This window comes from Pararge aegeria, chromosome 16 (assembly GCF_905163445.1).
Source record: "Pararge aegeria chromosome 16, ilParAegt1.1, whole genome shotgun sequence".
NCBI classification, from domain to species: Eukaryota; Metazoa; Arthropoda; class Insecta; order Lepidoptera; family Nymphalidae; genus Pararge; species Pararge aegeria.
Window position 1 is genome coordinate 2,510,101 of NC_053195.1, and position 17,740 is coordinate 2,527,840.

Here is a 17,740-nt window from a genome sequence, read left to right on the forward strand (position 1 = left end):
AATTCCCATCGGCAAGACGTTCTGAACTTGCATAAAATACACTTGCGTCCTGTATACGTGACGTACTTAACTCGCATTGAGGACACTTGCCACCTGTATATGAGATGTACTAAACTTGCATAATAGACACTTGCGTCCTGTTTACGAGACGTACTGAACTTGCATAAAAGAAAGTTGCGTCCTGTGTAGGAGACGTTCTTAACTTGCATAAAAGACACATGCTTCCTGTATACGAGACGTTCTAAACTTGCATAAAATACACTTGCGTCCTGTATACGTGCCGTACTTAACTCGCATAGAGGACACTTGCCACCTGTATATGAGATGTACTAAACTTGCATAATAGACACTTGCGTCCTGTTTACGAGACGTACTGAACTTGCATAAAAGAAAGTTGCGTCCTGTAAAGGAGACGTTCTTAACTTGCATAAAAGACACATGCTTCCTGTATACCAGACGTTCTAAACTTGCATAAAATACACTTGCGTCCTGTATACGTGACGTACTTAACTCGCATAGAGGACACTTGCCACCTGTATATGAGATGTACTAAACTTGCATAATAGACACTTGCGTCCTGTTTACGAGACGTACTTGTAGCCTACTTCCTTACATTCACACTTACACACATACACACAGCACTTATATATATATTATATTATTTACAATATTAGTATCTATTTACACAACATATTAAACACTATATTATACACGGCATTCAAATCGTGCAATGGAAACACGCGCGATCGCTTCCTTAAACTCGTTTCACATACGCACACAAGCGCGCGTCGGCCACCGGCCGGGCGCGCGCGCCGTTTCTGTGGAACTTTTAGTATGATCTCGATACTTTACGCAACACCTGTGTCGCTTGTCGCTTATCGTCATTGCTCTGCCATATTTTCGTCTATTACCGCTAATCTTTGCTTACAACTGTCACTCTATACTCCTTCTGCTTATTTTCTATGGTGTTTATCTTCTTCTGCCTATTTCTAACTTCTGTGCTTGTGTTTACTGTGTACCTATCACCGTGTGAACATTAAACGGATTTATCTCTGGACTACTTGTTTTCGTGAATCCCATAGAAGGTATTTATTAGAATAATTATATATAACTAACTATAGAAGAAGACAACAACCGCCATAACTGGTGACCCCGATCAAACACAAAGATGAGTGATAGCAGTGATTCCGTAAAGACGGTAGGATCGCGAAAAGATACCGGGCATGTTACTACGCGACGTATGCAGCGAGCGCGCGTTTCCACTGAACGCGAGAAAAAAGACGTCCGTCATTTAAAAATTAAAGTTCCTCCATTCTCAGCCGAGGATCCTGAACTTTGGTTTGCCTTACTGGAAGGACAATTTGGAAGTTGTGACGTCACTGACGACTATTTAAAATTTACTCACGTCACAAATAATTTGGATTTGCAGTACGCGAAGACCGTGAAGGATATTATTGTCAACCCCCCGGTGAATAACCGCTACAATAAAATTAAAACCGAATTAATCAAGCGACTTTCGGCTTCTCACGAGAAAAAGGTGAAGCAATTACTCACGCATGAAGAACTTGGGGATAGAAAGCCTTCACAATTTTTAAGGCATCTCCAAGACCTTGCTGGCCCATCCGTTCCTGAGGATTTCATACAGTCAATATGGAGCAATCGCCTGCCGCACAACATTCAGACTGTACTGGCATCCCAAACGACTCATTCCCTCGAACAGCTGGCAGACCTGGCAGACCGTATACAGGACCTGACGTCATCGGGTACTATCGCCGCAGCGTCTTGCAGCCCACATGCGTCCCATCAGTCGGACGAGATTGCAGAGCTTAAGAAGATGGTGCAGCAGCTCACGTTGAAATTGGACGAGCATACCCGAGCATCATGTTGTTCCGCCGGTCGTTCTAGATCGCACGAACGACGTCGTATACCACCACGACAGAGAAGCCGTTCAAACTCGAGCTACAAGAGGTACCCCGTATGCTATTACCACAACAGGTTCGGGGCAGAGGCCCGCAGATGCGTAAAGCCCTGCGACTTCAAGAATGCGGAAAACTCCAAGGGCAGTCGCTAATGGCGACAGACGATTGTCCCTCATCATCAGGTCGCCTCTTCGTCATGGACCGCAGCACGAATACCCAGTTCCTGGTGGATACTGGCAGTGACCTTTGCGTCTACCCTCGTTCTGCGCTTCGGGACCGTCGAGCCAAAACAAACTTTGAGCTTTGTGCAGCGAATGGAACTGTTATTGACACTTTCGGCTTTATAAACCTTAATTTAAACTTAGGCTTAAGGCGCGACTTTCCTTGGCAATTCATTGTGGCTAATGTAACAAAACCAATAATTGGCGTTGATTTTCTTAGCTTTTATAATTTAATTGTAGATTGCCGCAATCAACGCCTAATTGATAATACCACTTCTTTGTCTTGTAATGCTTCTTTTGCTCAATCTGATCTTTTTTCTGTTAAGGTTTCGACAGGTGACACACGTTTTCATGATGTACTGAGTAAGTTTCCAGAAATCACTCGACCTTCAGGCACGCCCGTGATTCCAAAGCACAACACAGTACACCACATCAGAACCACGCCAGGACCTCCTATCTCAGGTACCCCTCGGAGACTCGCACCTGATAAACTCAAAATTGCCAAACAGGAATTCGAGCTTATGCTTAGTAATGGCACAGCTCGTCCTTCTGAGAGCCCTTGGGCTTCACCCTTGCATCTTGCACCTAAGAAGGACAACGGCTGGAGACCTTGCGGGGACTATCGTATGCTTAACGCACGGACTATCCCAGACCGTTATCCTATTAAGCATATCCACGATTTTTCCCACAATATTGCTGGTTGCACTGTCTTCTCAACAATAGATCTGATGAAGGCCTATAACCAAATCCCTGTTTTCGAGGCCGATATTCAAAAAACCGCAATTACCACTCCATTTGGCTTGTACGAGTTTCCCTTCATGACTTTCGGTTTGAGAAACGCAGGTCAAACATTCCAAAGGTTTGTTGATGAGATGACGCGAGGCCTAGAATTTTGTTACGCTTACTTGGATGACTTCTTGGTGTTCTCCAAGGACGAGACCGAGCACGAAGCCCACCTTCAGATACTTTTCACTCGCATGAAGGAATATGGCGTCTTGGTCAACACCTCAAAGTGCGTCTTCGGAGCATCCGAAGTAACTTTTCTTGGTTATCGTATATCAGCATCCGGCACCAAGCCTCTGGAAGCCAAGGTGCAGGCTATTAACGACTTTCCTGCACCCAAGACAGTCAAAGAGCTCAGGCGATTTCTTGGAATGCTTAACTTTTACAGGCGATTTTTACCTCACTCTGCCTCCATCCAAGCACCCTTGAACGCCTTATTGACTGGCAATGTTAAGGCATCTCAATCAGTCAACCTGACTGGTGATACCCTGCTAGCGTTTGACCAGTGCAAGAAGAGTCTCGCTAATGCAGCATTACTCGCACACCCAGATAGTCAGGCCGAACTCGCTCTGGTAACAGATGCTTCTGACCTGGCAATGGGTGCGGTACTGCAGCAACTAAAAGACCAAATCTGGCAACCATTGGCATTTTTCTCACGAAAGTTGAGCCCCTCCCAACAAAAATACTCACCTTATGACCGCGAACTCCTAGCTATATACGAAAGCATCAAACATTTTCGTCATATGCTGGAGGCAAGGCATTTCGTAGTATACACCGACCATAAGCCGCTCAGTTGTGCTTTTAACGAAAGGAAAGCTAACTGTTCGCCTCGACAATATCGTCATCTCGATTACATCTCGCAGTTCACCACCGATATAAGACACATTTCGGGTAAGGACAATGTCGTCGCCGACCCACTGTCACGTATCGAAGAACTGCAGATGCCAATCGACTTAGACGTGTTGGCTTCGTCGCAAGCTACTGATCGAGAGTTGACCCAAATTCTTGAAGGGGAATCATCACTCCGTCTGGAAAAATTAAAAATCCATGGCTCTCGTACCGAACTTTATTGTGACGTCAGCACTCCCTCACCCAGGCCCTTTGTCCCCAAACTTTTGAGGAGACAAATATTCGACAGCTTTCATAGTCTCAGCCACCCAGGCGCTAACGCCTCAGCCAAGCTGGTTGCTGAGAGATTCGTCTGGCCTGGTGTGCGCAAAGACTGCCGAGCTTGGTCTCAGCAATGCTTGGCCTGTCAACGCGCCAAGGTTAATCGTCACGTGTCATCTCCATTGGGCACGTTCGATCTTCCCCGCGCCCGATTTGCCTTCATTCACGTCGACATTATTGGCCCCATGCCTATTTCACAAGGCTACCGCTACTGCTTTACCGCTGTGGATCGTTTCACACGTTGGCCCGAAGTCGTACCTATGGTGGATATGACAGCGGAAACTGTCGGAAGAGCACTGATATCGTGGATATCGAGATTTGGATGTCCAACAGATATTATCACCGACAGAGGGCGACAGTTTGAATCTTCACTTTTCCAATACCTTGGCAAAGCAATTGGATTCAAACACCGCCGAACAACAGCATATCATCCTGCGTGTAACGGCCTTGTCGAACGATTCCACAGGCAGTTAAAAGCGGCAATAATGTGCCATGCCGACGGGAATTGGGTGGATACGTTACCTTTGGTGCTGTTAGGAATTAGAAGCGCATTTAAAGATGACCTACAAACGTCATCAGCCGAGTTGGTCTACGGTGAGCCCTTACGTTTACCCGGAGAATTTTTCCAGGCAACAGTCCCTCACTCCACCGATATATCGGACTTTACCACTCGGTTGCGCCAACTAACATCAAAGCTACAACCCACACCTGCTTCTCGTCATAACAAACACAAAATCTTCATATATAAAGACTTAACTTCGTCTAGTCACGTATTTTTAAGGGACGATGCATTGCGTGGTTCTTTGCAGCCTCCTTACACCGGCCCCTACGAAGTACTAGAACGTGGCGACAAAACTTTTAAAATTTTAGTAAAGGGTAAGAGTGTCACTGTATCCATAGATCGACTCAAACCGGCCTATATGCAGACTGACCCATCTCCCAACCCTGCCACTACCCCAATTACCCCCGGTAATCCTAATCTCTCTTCTCCGTCTGACCCTGTTCCTTTAGCACGGAACACTCCAGTTCAGGATGACGTCAAAAAGTCACGATCAGGTCGCATAATTCGCTTCCCGGATTACTTTCGCCCGTAGTGACGGTCTCTGGAGGGGAGTGATGTAGCCTACTTCCTTACATTCACACTTACACACATACACACAGCACTTATATATATATTATATTATTTACAATATTAGTATCTATTTACACAACATATTAAACACTATATTATACACGGCATTCAAATCGTGCAATGGAAACACGCGCGATCGCTTCCTTAAACTCGTTTCACATACGCACACAAGCGCGCGTCGGCCACCGGCCGGGCTTAACTTAACTTAACTTGCATTCAAGACACTTGCGACTTGTACACAAGGCGTTCTCAACTTGCAAAGACATACTTCTTGTATACGAGACGTATTAAACTTGCATAAAAGACACTTGCGTCCTGTATACGAGACGTACTTAACTCGCATAAAAGACACTTGCGTCCTGTATACGAGACGTTCTAAACTTGCATAAAAGGCACTTGCATTTATATACGAAACGTACTAAACTTGCATAAAATACACCTGCGTCATGTATACGAGACGTACTTAACTCGCATAGAGGACACTTGCCACCTGTATATTAGATGTACTAAACTTGCATAAAAGGCAATTGCAACCTGTATACGAGACAAACTAAAGTTGCATGAAGTCACTTGCTTCCTGTATACGACACGTACTAAACTTGCATAAAAAAACACTTGCGACCTGTATACAAGACGTACTAAACTTGAATAAAAGCCCTTCCCCTTACTATCCAACATTTGCAATTATAACTATTAGGGAACATTGGAATAAAGTTTAAAGGTTGATAATTAATTACATCAAGGTATTTCTACCCGTGTACTCCTACCGCAAATCTTTAAAGAACTTCAACAAACAGATTCAATCGACTCTCTGTTTGTTAATACGCAAGCAGTTTATTTAAGGACCTGATAATACTCACTCAAAGAACAGCGGCCTTGCAACCGTCTCCCCATACAGATGCGCCCTCCAGAACAGCGTGTAGTAGTAAGGAAGAAGGCGATACCGCATCATTAAGGCGATGCGACTGGCCTTTACCACTTCCGGTCCCAAACTTACCGGGTCTTGGGGCTGGAAAAAGGACAGATTTTCTCAATTTTTCTCCATTCTTTAAACTAACTAGCTGACCTGCGCAACTTTGTCTGCACCACACAGGTTACTACCGGTTTTAATATGTTAAAAAAACCTAATATCAGCGCCACCTACCGGCTCCAGTTTTATTTCCAAACTATATTATACTTCTTTACCCGTCGTAACTCTCGAGATTTGCGCTTAGCAAAACATTCAGCGATTCATTTTTTTTAATTACATACATACATACAAACAAACACACACACACACAAGTGCAAAACAATTTTATATATGTATATATAATTGAATATAAAAATTATCTTGTATAAGCAAACATATACGCGAGTAAAAGTACCTACGCGACGCAAACTCACACACGCACAATCATATACACTCAATCATCGAGACAACAATTTAAGGAGAGCACTGTCGCCTGTAATAAAGGTTTTTATCTTAATTAGGGACAGTCGATTTTAAATTGCACCATTACATACGTTTATTACATACACACCAATATAAGTTGCGAGGTACGCATTTGATTGTATAATTATTATATTAATTACTTTACATTATAAAAGTCATGTCGCTTTACATTATATAAGTACAAATAAACAAATAAATAATATGTACAAATAAACGTCTCACAAAATGCCTCCCAGTGTCCGTCAACCTCAGGCGTCCGTGTTAAACCTCATCATATCAACCCTATACCGGCCATGAGAAGGGCTTGGGCCGTAGTCCGCCACGCTCGCACAGAGCGGATTGGTGGACTCCGCACACCTAAGAGAACATTATGGAGAACTCTCAGGCATGCAGGTTTTCTCACAAAGTTTTCCTTCACCGTTAAAGCTAGTGATATTTTAATTACTTAAAACGCACATAACTTAGAAAAGTTAAAGGTGCTGGGATGCCAAAAATCACGTCACTCCAGTGCTCTGTTGATGCGTGATGAAGGACAAAACGTAAGCGTAAGCGTATCTTACTACGGTAACTGTGCATTTTCCGTTTTAAAAAATTACTTATGTCACTCTCCAGCCCATAAACAATCTCTATGCAAAAAATCACATCAATCTCTTTCTCTGTTGCTGCGCTATTGAAGGACAAACAAACACACAGTTGAGTAGTTGAGAGGATGGAGAGTAACATGAGCTACTTTAGAAAAAGATCTAAATCCCATAAGGGTGGTTAACGGGAACATAAAAAAACGTGAAATTCCAAAATTCCTTCATTCACGTCCGAACATAGTAATCAAATGACTTTATTTTTTGCAAAGAAATAGTTAGAAGGATGCCTCATAAATGAGAAAGAAGCGTCTTTAAATAATGTACTGATCTGTATTCATAATCAATGTCCTATTACTCCTGGCAAAGTTTTTCAAATTACCACGCGAGCGAAGCTGTGTGTAAAATCTAGAATATACATATTTGACGGCTGACTGGCGCAGTGGGCAGCGACCCTGCTTTCTGAGCCCAAGGCCGTGGGTTCGATTCCCACTACTGGAAAATGTTTGTGTGATGAGCATAAATGTTTTTCATTGTCTGGGTGTTAAAATGTATATTCTAAGTATTTATGTATATTATTCATAAAAATATTCATCAGTCATCTTAGTAGCCATAACACAAGATACATGTTAATTTGGGGCTAGATGGCGATGTGTGTATTGTCGTAGTATATTTACTTATTATTTATTTATTTATATGTACCAACTTAACTATTCTTCAGCTGTGTTTTACGCCATTGGTTACCTGGAACAGACCGCTATGTAATAATATAAAGGCGATGAGGCCGCCAAATTGCATACTTTGTGGAAAATTTTTATTTACAATTTTTCTGTATTTTTATTTGGTGTACAATAAAATTATATTTATTCATACATTTTGTCCTTTTACCCATGGAGAAAATGTCTCCTGATTGCCTTACCTTAGCGTCGTTAGTGTTGTGGTTTCTGGAGAACGGGTAGAAGGCCCCCAACTGCATCCAGCGTTTGCATAATTCAACGGTGGTGTTTTCATTGAACCCGCAGATGTCTGTGCCCATCATTGGCACACCGAATATGCTGAAGCTTAGCAAATCTGAAATTGGGAAGCACGAAGCTACAGCTATCATGTTCCAGGCATCCTAGTATGAATTTCTTAATGACGAGGTTACTTGAAAGCATTTGGCTCCGCTTTCATCTCTCATAAGATAGAAAAATGTATGTTAAAATGTAAAATGTAAATTGTTGATGATGGAAAAGAGCAACTGCTGAGTTTCTTGCCGGCTTTTTTTGGTAGAATCTGCCTTCCGAACCGGTGGTAGAGTCACTACAAACTGACAGACTTGAAGTTCCAAAAGTGCTTCTATTAGGCCTACTTTAAATAAATTAATTTCGAATTAAAATTTGACATCTAAGTAGGTTTAGGCTCAGCGGGAGAATCTGTATGGTGTAATTTATAATTGCTTCAATCCTTATACTTCAAGGATTGAAGGAATTATAAATTACACCACACAGATTCTCCTGCTTTTCGCGGAGTAACCAAAATTCAGCTTTATTTTCGAAAGTAACGCCTGCTTCTATCCAATATCTATATAGGCTTTATTTTTTTTATTTTTTTTTATTCCACTACAAGTTAGCCCTTGACTGCAATCTCACCTGATGATGCAGTCTAAGATAATAGCGGGCTAACATGTTAGGGAGTATGCCAGTTATAATTACACCATGCCCCTATTCGGTTACTAGGCGAAATCGTACCGGAACGCTGAATCACTTAGCAGCACGTCTTTGTGGGGTGGTAACTAGGCTCTGCCAAAGCCTTACACCAGACTTCATTTACTGCCGGACTTCAAAATAAGTGATGCCCCCAAAAGCGGTGATACACTAGACTAATTATATATTAGCTATTCTCCACTAACTTTACGGGAGTTTTGTAAGTTCTTTAAAAAAGGTAAATAAAATATCACTGCTTTAATGGTGAAGAAGAAAGAAGAAGAACAAGTAGAAGTTAAATATCTTTAGGAAACCGGCATGTTTGAGACTTCTTCATGATGTTCTTAAAGGCGTGTGGAGTCCAAAAATCCGCACTGGGCCTTCCCCATCTCATGAAGGTTATGGGAAATATCGTTAGAAAACCTGCATGCCTGAGAGTTTCCCAAAATGTTCTCGAAGGTGTTTGAAGTCTACCAATCCGCACTTGACCAGCGTGGTGTACTACGCTCTTAACCCATCTCATTCTGAGAGGCGACCCGTGATCTGTAGTGGGCCGGTAGTGAGTTTAGAATGATGAAGATGATGACCAATCCGTGTAACAGTTACTTTTGTATAAAATCAATTTTCCTTACAACAGTTTAAAATCTACAAAAAAAAAAGTGGCAGTTTATGGGAGTATTTTTCATACATAATTTTTTCTTGTACACGTGCAACATTTGGTTAGGACCCTCCCACAAGACCAGATTTATATTTAACTAGCGTACCCAGCCCGCTTCGCCGGGTTAGATTTTGCTTTATTTTATTTAAACAATGAACTTACATCGTTAAATTTTTGTCTCATAATATATTAAATCATTTATTTTTCTCCGTATTCATTCTCTTCTATTCTCTTCTATTCTCTTCTCGAGCGGGTGAAGATCATTATCTACACCCATGTACACCCAACAATAGAATATCATAGTAAATAAAAGCTGTATTTGACAGTTTGACAGTTCAAAAATAGGAGTGCTCCGATCGTCACTAAACTTTACAGGATTACTCGCCAGATCAATCCGGAGATTCCCTGAAAGATTCATTGAAATCGGTCCAGCCGTTTCGGAGCCTATACGGAACATACCCACATACTTTCTCTTTTATGTATATATTTAATATATTTTTTATTCATTTACCTGGTATAGACATGCGTAGATCGTGCCATCTACTGAAAACATCACCGCTCCAATGTCCAGACCAGCGTCCGATACCCGAGAAAGATCCGCGAGAAATTACAAATGGCCGCTTGCCGCGCACCTCAGCTAGCGACCTGTGGGGAAAAGGTGCAACTTTCGTAAATTAGCCATATACTAACCGACTTCCTTCAAAAAGCATAAGGTTATAAATAAATAAATAAAATAAATATACTACGACAATACACACATCGCCACCTAGCCCCAAAGTAAGCGTAGCTTGTGTTATGGGTACTGAGATAGCTGATGAATATTTTTCTATGAATACATATAATACACATAAATACTTATAATATACAGATAAACACCCAGACACTGAAAAACATTCTTGTTAATCGCACAAACTCAGAAAGCAGGGTCGCTGCCCACTGCGACACTCGGCCGTCAGATTATTATTATCGGATGTTGTTTTTTTATGTTTATAACTCAATGATTTATGGACAGATTCGCAAAGATTTTCTTTGTTTGATTCTCAAGGTTCCCAGCATAACAAAACATTACACAAACAGATGACTTAACAATTATTCATTGTAAAGTCAACATCTCCTGAGGAGGCTCCGGTTTCGGAGCGAAGCGTGCGTAGATGGTACATTGCCGAAGATATGTTTGGTGTGGAGAATAAGGATTGAAGAAATTATACAATACACCATACAGATTCTCCTGCTTTTCGCTGAGTATAGCAAATTAAGCTTGATTTTCATAATACTCCATGGACAGGTTTAAATTTCATATAGATCTGATGAAGATTTTTCAGAGGCAGACTCTATCACACAACATAACATATTAACGCATGAAAAGGTGTATGCAGTATATTTGGGAACACCCACATTTTCGATCAAGGTAGTACTTGTATATTTTTTCCGACTGGAAGCTAGTTTTAGTAAATAAGTATTAATAAAAAAAATAAAAAAAATTATTTCAAGTAGGCCTAATATAAGCACTTTTGAAATGTCAAATCTGTCTGTGTGACTCTACCACCGGTTCGGAAGGCAGATTCTATCGAGAAGAAGCCGGCAAGGAATTCAGTAGTTACTCTTTTCCAATATCAACAATTTACATTTTACATTTTAAAATTCATTTTTCTATCTTGTGAGAGATGAAAAGCGGAGCCGGATGCTTCCAAGCAACCTTGTCATTAAGAAATTCATCAATTGTACAATAACCTCGCTGTAATAAATGTGTTTTAACACATTCTTTAAACTTATGCATTGATAGGTCCAAAATTACCTTAGGAATCATATTATAAAAGCGTATACTCAGTCCCACAAATGACTACTGCACCTTTCGCAGACGATATGCAGATGTCACTAATTTATGACCATTTCTTGTAAGTCGACTGTTTATATCCACTTTTTGTTTATAAAACCTAATATGATTTCTTACAAATACTATATTGTTATAAATATATTGTGAGGCTACCGTAAGGATACTTATTTATTTAAATTTTTCACGGAGGGATTCACGTAAGTTAAGTTTATATATTGACTGTACAGCTCTTTTTTGCAAAATGAATATAGTTTATTAAGCTTGATTTATACTAAGAATTAATTACTTTTTAGTTGGTTTATCATCTATTACAGAAGTTGTTTTTTTTTTGACGCCCGATTGGCGCAGTGGGCAGCGACCCTGCTTTCTGAGTCAAGGCTGTGGGTTCGATTCCCAAAATTTAAAATGTATGTGTTATGAACATGAATGTTTTACAGTGTCTGGGTGTTTATTTGTATATTATAAGTATTTATGCATATTATACATAAAAATATTCATCAGTAATCTTAGTACCCATAACACAACCTCACAAGCTACGCTTACTTTGGGGCTAGATTGCGATGTGTGTATTGTCGTATTAATTTATTTTATTTATTTATTTTTGTCGTCGAAATTATATCGTAAATACTCACCTGTAGGTCGTGATAGCCTCAATGAGCGCGTAAGCGTTGTGTACGTCGAAGTGCCTGCTTATAAAGTGTTTAGCGTCCATGCATAGCGTCTTGTACTTGAGTCCTTCATCGGGAACGGCTATGGGCTTGTACGGTAGGTCCTCGGGCGCGCAATCCCCGTACATCGAGCCGGAGAGGAAGTTTGACGGTTCGTTCATATCCTGAAATGGAATCGTTATCCTCACTCTAATAACATCCATACATACATCATCATAATTTCAATTTTAGTACGTAAAATATAGTTTTTTTTAAATAATAAATAAATATACTACGACAATATACACATCGCCACCTAGCCCCAAAGTAAGCGTAGCTTGTGTTATGGGTACTGAGATAGCTGATGAATATTTTTTTTTATGAATATATAATACACATAAATACTTATAATATACAGATAAACACCCAGACGCTGAAAAACGTTCATGTTCATCACACAAACATTTTCCAGTTGTGGGAATCGAACCCACGACCTTGGACTCAGAAAGCAGGGTCGCTGCCCACTGCGCGACTCGGCAAAAATGTCGCACTTACAATTGTGGGTAATTATATGTTTAGTTATAATGTATGTTGATAGGGGCATCAGTATCTACGCTAGTGCATTAGAAAATTTCTGTAATACTAGTCATAAGTTGAAAAATAAATAAATAAAATAATATCAAACAATTACCGGCTCACTACCGGGCCGGGTCCGCTCCCACAATGAGAAGGCGTTAAGGCCGCAATCACCACGCTGTCCCAGTGCGTATTGGTGGACTTAACACATCTTTATGAGAACATAATGAAGATTTCCCAGTTATGCAAGTTTCCGCACGATGTTATCCTTCACGGTTGAAGCAAGTGATATTTAAATTGCTTGAATAGCACAACTTAGGAAAGTTAAAGGTGCGTGCTGGGATTCGAACTCGAAAGTGAAGTCGAAGTCCTACCCACTGGGCTATCACAGCTTCAACATATATTTGTACCTAAACATTTTTTGTACTTATGTTTTTGGCGGTGGTTTTTTTTGAGCGACGATAGTGGTGGTAGCTTCGGCCCCACTTTTTAAGTTATCGAATTCGATTCCCGGCACGCACCTTTAAATCTCCTTCGTGCGTTTTCTATGCAATTTAAATATAAAAACATCGTGAGGAAACCTGCGTGCCTAAGTTCTCCATAACTTTCTCAAAGGCGTGTGAAGTATATCTATACGCACTTGGCCAGCGTGATTGACTACGGCCTTAACGCTTCTCACTGGAGGCCCAAGGCGAATAGTGGGCCGGTTATGGGTTGATAATGATTATGATTATGATGATGATGATATTCGATTATAGGTCATACTAAAAAAATGGTAAGATAAAAATCAAAAATTGAGTAGTGAGTTGACTTTGTATACTCATTGGGAATACCGGCGCGCAAGCAAAGCTGAAGCGGTCTACTGCAGACTTCGCGGGCGAAAGGTGAACTCGCACTCAGCCACACCGCATTTTTTCGTATTGAAAATCAACAATTTGTATGTTTTAGGACTTACGATCCAAGCACCGTCGTATTTGACCTTGTGATGGAAGTCCGCCATCATCTCGTGCCAGTAGTCAAAGGCTTTGGGGTGAGTGAAATCCGGCCATACAGTAGACTCCCGGTTCCATACCTTAAAAAAAAGAAAGCCATGAACAAAAACAAGGTTACGTCTATCACTCTGTTTTAATGTACTATTCTGCCAAGGTTGAGCAATATTCACGAAAACAGAACCCCAGCAGGGCTAGCATGGGCGGGGGACACTTCTCCACGGGGAAAGGATATAACGTTTATCCCCTCACGCATTTATATCCACCCCCCGAGCATGGGCACACGGGTGGACAATATATCCACGGTGGATATAATAGGGGAAAGACGAACCCCCGGTAAATGTCACAAATTAATTATTCTAATCTGTGCTCATGGTTTTGACAAATAAATTTTTCGTTTTCTGTTTTGTTTTAGTTGTCTAAGTTTTTTATTGTTTTTTTTATCTATAAATGTTCCTCGTCTGCGGCTGTTTGTTTATATTATTTATTCTGGATTTTTCAAAGTGGTATAAAACCTACCTTTAGAGAAAATAAAATGAGTGCTAAAAAGTAAGTCTTCTATTATAAAATGTTTGAAAAAGTGACTACCTATTGATTTAGAAGCGTACCTAATGAATGAATGTTTTACAGTGAAAGTAAACAGAGACGTTAATCATCAAGATCCAATCCTGTTTACATATCAAATTATTGATCTTGTACTATTTTATTTAAAGTTGTGCTTGCATTTTTCTATGGCCCATTAGTTGACAAATTTGTGTTTATTCAGATCAAGAAGTAATAAAATACAATTGCAAATGTTGGTAGATTTCATGCCAACCCACAACCACCTTGCCACTGGGGAATTCACAGGAACTCTTAGGAGCCAAAAGGGCAGACTCCCAGTGGCAAATCTTAGTCATTACTGAAGGAGCATGGGCCAGACGGGACGGTCAATCAGTGGAAACAGTTAAGTCAATTTTGCGGTAAAGTAAGCAAGTGCAAAAAATTTAAATTATTTATTAGTGTTGTTGGCATCTTGTTTGATGCCAACAACAACATCTTGCATAATTTTTCTTTTATTTGCAGACGTGGCAGGACATTAAAAAAGCTGCAACAGCACGGGGACGCAGCACCACAGGCAACATATACATAGTATACATGTTGCGGTAAAGTCAACCAAGTGAAGAATTTATTTATTTTCCAGAGTAGGTATAGATGGAAGAATGCAGCATGCTCATTTATCACACAAAAATAAATTAAAAAGGATGAAAAGGTTAATTTAGAAATTTTATTAATTAAAATATGTATTTATAAATCTTTCTCTTTTTTGTCGAGCAACTGTTAACAATCTTGTTTGATCCATATTTGATGTCTGATGTCGTTCTTCGCTCGTATTTACAAAATTTACTGTCATTACTGTATATTTCAGAACTCTAATGGAGCACCATTAGAGTTCTGAAATATACAAATTATATTATGCTCAATACTGTTGACCCAAATTAGTAGGGCAAATTGTATGTGAAAATGCAGGATCAATGATTTATAAGGAACCATTATTATAAGATATAATTTTATAATATTACCAAACATTAATGTGCCCAATAATAATAAGTTATGGGAACTTAAATATTATTTAAAGTATATATTTACAATACACGCCTATAATGATGCATAATATTATAAAGTGTTATGCAGGCATATATAAGTGGAGATGCTTTTTCAGGACTGTAATGAAGCACCCAGTCAATCCCCAAGCTGCGAAATGTGTCTTTGAGGTACCTATTGGCCCTTTCCACACAGTTTCTTACTTGGCAGTGCCAGTTTGTGTACTTCTCTGCAGAACTATTTGGTGCAGCTTCTAAATCCGGAGTCATCATCCAAGGCTCTAGAGCATAGCCCGAGTCCCCAATAAAATTCTACTTTGTTATTTAAACATGTAAATTAATTCCTACTTGTTTTGCTTTTTCAGATTTTCTCCAAGATTTTAATAAAATGTTGAATAGAAATATATGCACAATCCTACATTGTAATTTGGACGTGATGATTAACCCATGCCCATGTTAAATAATTTATCAGACATTTTTTTTTGTATTTTCTTATATTTCATTACTAAATACAGTATCTACTGCCAAGTTTTTGTACTAATTCCTCAAATAAACAATTTTATTATAATGAGACATTGTTTTTTGTATATTCATATAAATAATTTACCAGACTAGTTGTATACAACATATGCAGCAGAATCCTAGGCATGTAATTTCTAGGTAATTATGAGGAGTATAATATAATGATATAGGTAGGTGTGTAACTTTTTTGATTTGCATTGTTTCCCTTTTATACTAGTAAATGGCAACAATAAGTAAAGTTTTGAAAGTTTGCACATTTTATTTAAAACATACATAAGATGTAGTACTGTCCGATTCTACTTTCATACAGCTGTATCTTTTCATATTTTACTTTAGAGTTAATAAATATGAATTGGTCATGGACACACACCACAATCTGTAAAATATATTTTAAAATTATTAACTTACTTGATTGTTTAAGTTTTTGTTAAACTCTAGATCTAAATAATTTGTCTTTACCAGTTGAACATCTATCGTGGATCTCCAGAGTCTGTTCCCGGGAATAATATCTACTTTTGCATTAGTCTAAAATGAAATGAAAAATAATTAAAGTACCTAGCATTGAATATCTTTGCTATGTACTTATACTGAAGTACTAAGTACTGACTAATAATTTTATTATTAAAGTAAGTATATCTATATTTGATGAGGGGATGTCTGCCATTGCCAGACGGGTGATCAGCCTATGTAAGGACCATTCCACCCTATTCCCCATGTTTGAGACACAGGTTTTACTGGTGTCCCGGCAGGGTCCCCCCTGAAACCTACCAGTCTCTGTGGTGAACCTAACAATATCCCCTAAGGTGAGGTTTGCTAGGTCTTCTTCACTTATTCTATCCTTACCTTGTAGTTCCCATCTTACCAACACGTACAAAGGGCACTCGGCTATAAAGTGAAAACTAGTTATCACATCACTGCACTTTGAACAGGATGGGATTTATATTTACTAATGAGAATTATTAGGAAGTAAGTACCTATATATACTCACATACTGACAATAGCTCCAGTAATTTGGGTCAGTTATTTGCTGACTGTTGTTTGAGCAACAGCCATGGTCTTGACCTGTCCCCGCTGATAACTACCGTCCGCTAATAGCCTTAAAGATGTGAGAACCTAGACAAAAAGTGATTAGCCATGCTTTTTTTTAAACCTACGTTCATATATAGATGATGTCTTTGCACAAGGTGATTTTAGGTACTTAATAACAACTTACTTTTATGTGCACTGGTAGTCCATCGACAGCATTTAGTGGTTAGTGCCTCTTTAAGGTCCTCGCACGAGTACAGCACACAATTTTTACCCATCCGAAACAAGTGTTGGAACTCTGCATCGGGAAATTCGAACGGATTACTGGCGTCACGTATAGATCGCCGGTGTAATTTTCGTTCAGATTTCTCCATTTCACTTGAATAATAAGAGCCCCAGAAAGCACGAGACATGTTTTTTTCGACTTTAATTCGTTAACAGAATTTTAAACCCACGTCTAAGGACGGGGATAAAATTGTCTCTTTCAAATGTCAAAAAAGGATAGTCTTTCCCCTTTCATTTCTTCCCATGCTATGGGCGGGGGATATATATCCACGAGAAATGTCAAACGGGGATAAATTTATCCTCTCCCCTGTTGCCGTGCTCTGGCAAGGGGAAAAGATAATTATATCCCTTGATAGAGGATATAATCGGGGGATATAATTTATATCTCCTGCCCGTGCTAGCCCTGCAGATACGGTAAGACTGTAAACAATTATAAAATTTAAACTGAACCCTTCCGAGGAGAATGGAAAAATCCGCACCGGAAACACACCTATGTATGTAGGTATGCAGTGGCGTGCACTTCATACATGCACAAAAGCACTGCCTACCCAAAAAAAATTGTATCCATCCATCTTTTTTCTTTATGCATACCCTGGTCCAGAACCCTGTGCACGCCACTGTAGGTATGTATGACCTTGAAGGATTTTGAGTGTGATACCTATGCCCAGATGTTGTAGTTATCTTGGCATACAGTCACTCT

General features: G+C 39.8%; 1 protein-coding gene across 1 annotated transcript in view; it reads right to left on the reverse strand.

The window, feature by feature from the left end:
* Positions 1-17,740, reverse strand: part of LOC120630389 — a 65,234-nt gene that overhangs the window by 33,373 nt on the left and 14,121 nt on the right. Inside the window, 5 exon segments of the mRNA XM_039899611.1 lie at positions 6,086-6,234; positions 8,155-8,306; positions 10,090-10,223; positions 12,045-12,244; positions 13,591-13,707. Coding sequence (XP_039755545.1) covers positions 6,086-6,234; positions 8,155-8,306; positions 10,090-10,223; positions 12,045-12,244; positions 13,591-13,707 — 752 coding nt within the window.